The sequence below is a fragment of the Myotis davidii genome, unplaced genomic scaffold, assembly GCF_000327345.1.
Source record: "Myotis davidii unplaced genomic scaffold, ASM32734v1 scaffold811, whole genome shotgun sequence".
Lineage (NCBI taxonomy): Eukaryota > Metazoa > Chordata > Mammalia > Chiroptera > Vespertilionidae > Myotis > Myotis davidii.
In genome coordinates, this window is record NW_006283149.1 from 114,054 (window position 1) to 116,097 (window position 2,044).

The following is a 2,044-nucleotide window of genomic DNA, read 5'->3' on the forward strand; positions in this document are numbered from 1 at the left end:
GACTTGTATGCATGCATATAAGCATAACCAATGGACATAAGACACTGGGGGATAGGGGAGACTAGGGGACTGTCTAGGGCGGGGAAAAAATGGACACATATGTAATACCCTTTGTAATAAAAAAATAAAAAATAAATAAATAAATAAAAAAGAAATGAGGTACCCAATACAGAGTGTTGATGTCCCAGGCTAAGCACACACAGTTTTGTAGCCATCGAGGCTTTAAGCCCCGGCCGGGATGGAACCTGCAACCCAGGTAGGCGTGTGCCCTGGACCGGGAGCCGAACCCGAGACCCTTCGGTCCCTGGGCCGACGCTCTAACCACTGGGAAACCCCAGCCAAGGCTGGAAAAAGCGCGGACCCTCCCCTTCCAGCCCCAGGGCACAAAGCCAGCCGCAGGGGACTCACCCAGGTCCAGGTGGACGGCAGGGACGAATGAGCTGAGGAAGAACATGCAGATGACGAACCCCAGCACCATTAGGCACTTGGCCAGCAGGACCCTGTCCGCGATTCTGTGCTGGGAGAGAAGAAGGCCGTCGTCCGACTCCTGCCGTGGGGCCGGCGTCCCGGGGCCGAATCCCTCGGGGATTTCTCCCAGGATGGAACGGGGACATCGTGGACGGCACAGGAGGCCGTGAGGAAATGTGCTACGGAACGTCAGTGGCTGAGCGTCCACCTGCGAACCGGGGGGCCAGGGTCCGGTTCCCTATCGGGGCCCGCACCCTGCTGCGGGCTCGAGCCCCCGTGCGGGGCGTGCAGGAGGCAGCCGATCCGTGACTCTCTCTCATCATCAATTTGTGGACAAAATACACCTCCCGCGTCTGGAAAAGGCTTTCCCCGGGGGATCCTGGGCATCACTTAGGTCTCGGGTACGACAGGGGCCACAGAGAGAGGGATGCTCATGCAGGCCGTCCTGTGAGGCGCAGCGCAGGGACCCCGTACCTTTTTCTGCAGCTCCTGGATGTTGGTCTCCCAGTTCTTATCCTCCTGTGAGATTTGTCTGAAACAGAAGGAGGAGGCGCCTCAGCTCCCTGGCGACACTGCGGGGCCTGGCGTGCAGGGCGCCGTCGCCGGGGACGCCGGTGAGGCCAGGTCACGAGGCCCGTGGGAGGCGGCTGGCGACGCCGGGTTTGTGGATTGGGAAAGACGTTTGCTCTGTGTTTCCGAAGGAAAACAGCCCACGAGACGATGGGCACGCGTGATGGACCGTGTGCGAGCGTGTGCACGCGTGAGTGTGAGGCTCACCAGGCCACTGGCCCGAATGGGAATGGGGGGATGACGGTCGCTGGGCCGCCCTGTGTTCCTCCCTCACTCGTTTTCGGAATTTGTTTCTTTTCCCCCCAAATGAGGATATGACATAATTACAACTCGGCTCACGAAAGGACAAAGCACTAAAAGCAACGCCACTCGCTCTGGGGGCGATTTCGATTCCCTGGACATCGACGTGGACAGACTTCCTCCCACCCGGGCGGGTGTGGCTCAGTGGTTTGGTTCCCGGCCGGGGCACCTGCCTGGGTTGCCGGCTTGATCCCCGGAAGGGGGCGTGCAGGGGGCGGCCGATACGTGCTTCTCTCTCCTCCTGGACATTCCTCTCTCTCCCCCCCCACCCTTCCTCTTTCTGAAATCAGTAAAAAAATGTGTGTGTATACCTGTATTTCTAAATGGGCAGAAATGAACTGAGCATGATCAGCTATTCTCTGGGCTCCCTGAGTCAGTCACAGGTAAAATACCGCGTTCGGTTAGCCTGTCACGTTCGTCCTTTTTGAGTCTTGCTGTGCCGCCCGTGGGACGTGTGGCCGTGGGGCGGGGTGGCCGAGAGGTGCCTCCCGTCCCCCTGCACCCTGTCCTCGCCGTGTGACCTGGGCAAGTCACTCACTCTCTGAGCCTTGGTTTTCTCCTCGTAACCAGGGCTCAGCAGAGCTCAGCGAAGGCAGAGACCATCACACGCCACGAGGGCGAGCACAGGGCACGGCACGCAGGACGCTCCCCTCTGGCCCCCTGGGGCCGCCCTGTCCCTCACTTGGTCTGGACACGGTGGGACGTC

The 2,044-nt window shown here is 59.9% G+C and overlaps 1 protein-coding gene across 1 annotated transcript in view; it reads right to left on the reverse strand.

The window, feature by feature from the left end:
- OCA2 (OCA2 melanosomal transmembrane protein) overlaps positions 1-2,044 on the reverse strand; it is a 23,580-nt gene that overhangs the window by 9,267 nt on the left and 12,269 nt on the right. Inside the window, 2 exon segments of the mRNA XM_015562986.1 lie at positions 409-517; positions 943-1,022. Coding sequence (XP_015418472.1) covers positions 409-517; positions 943-1,022 — 189 coding nt within the window.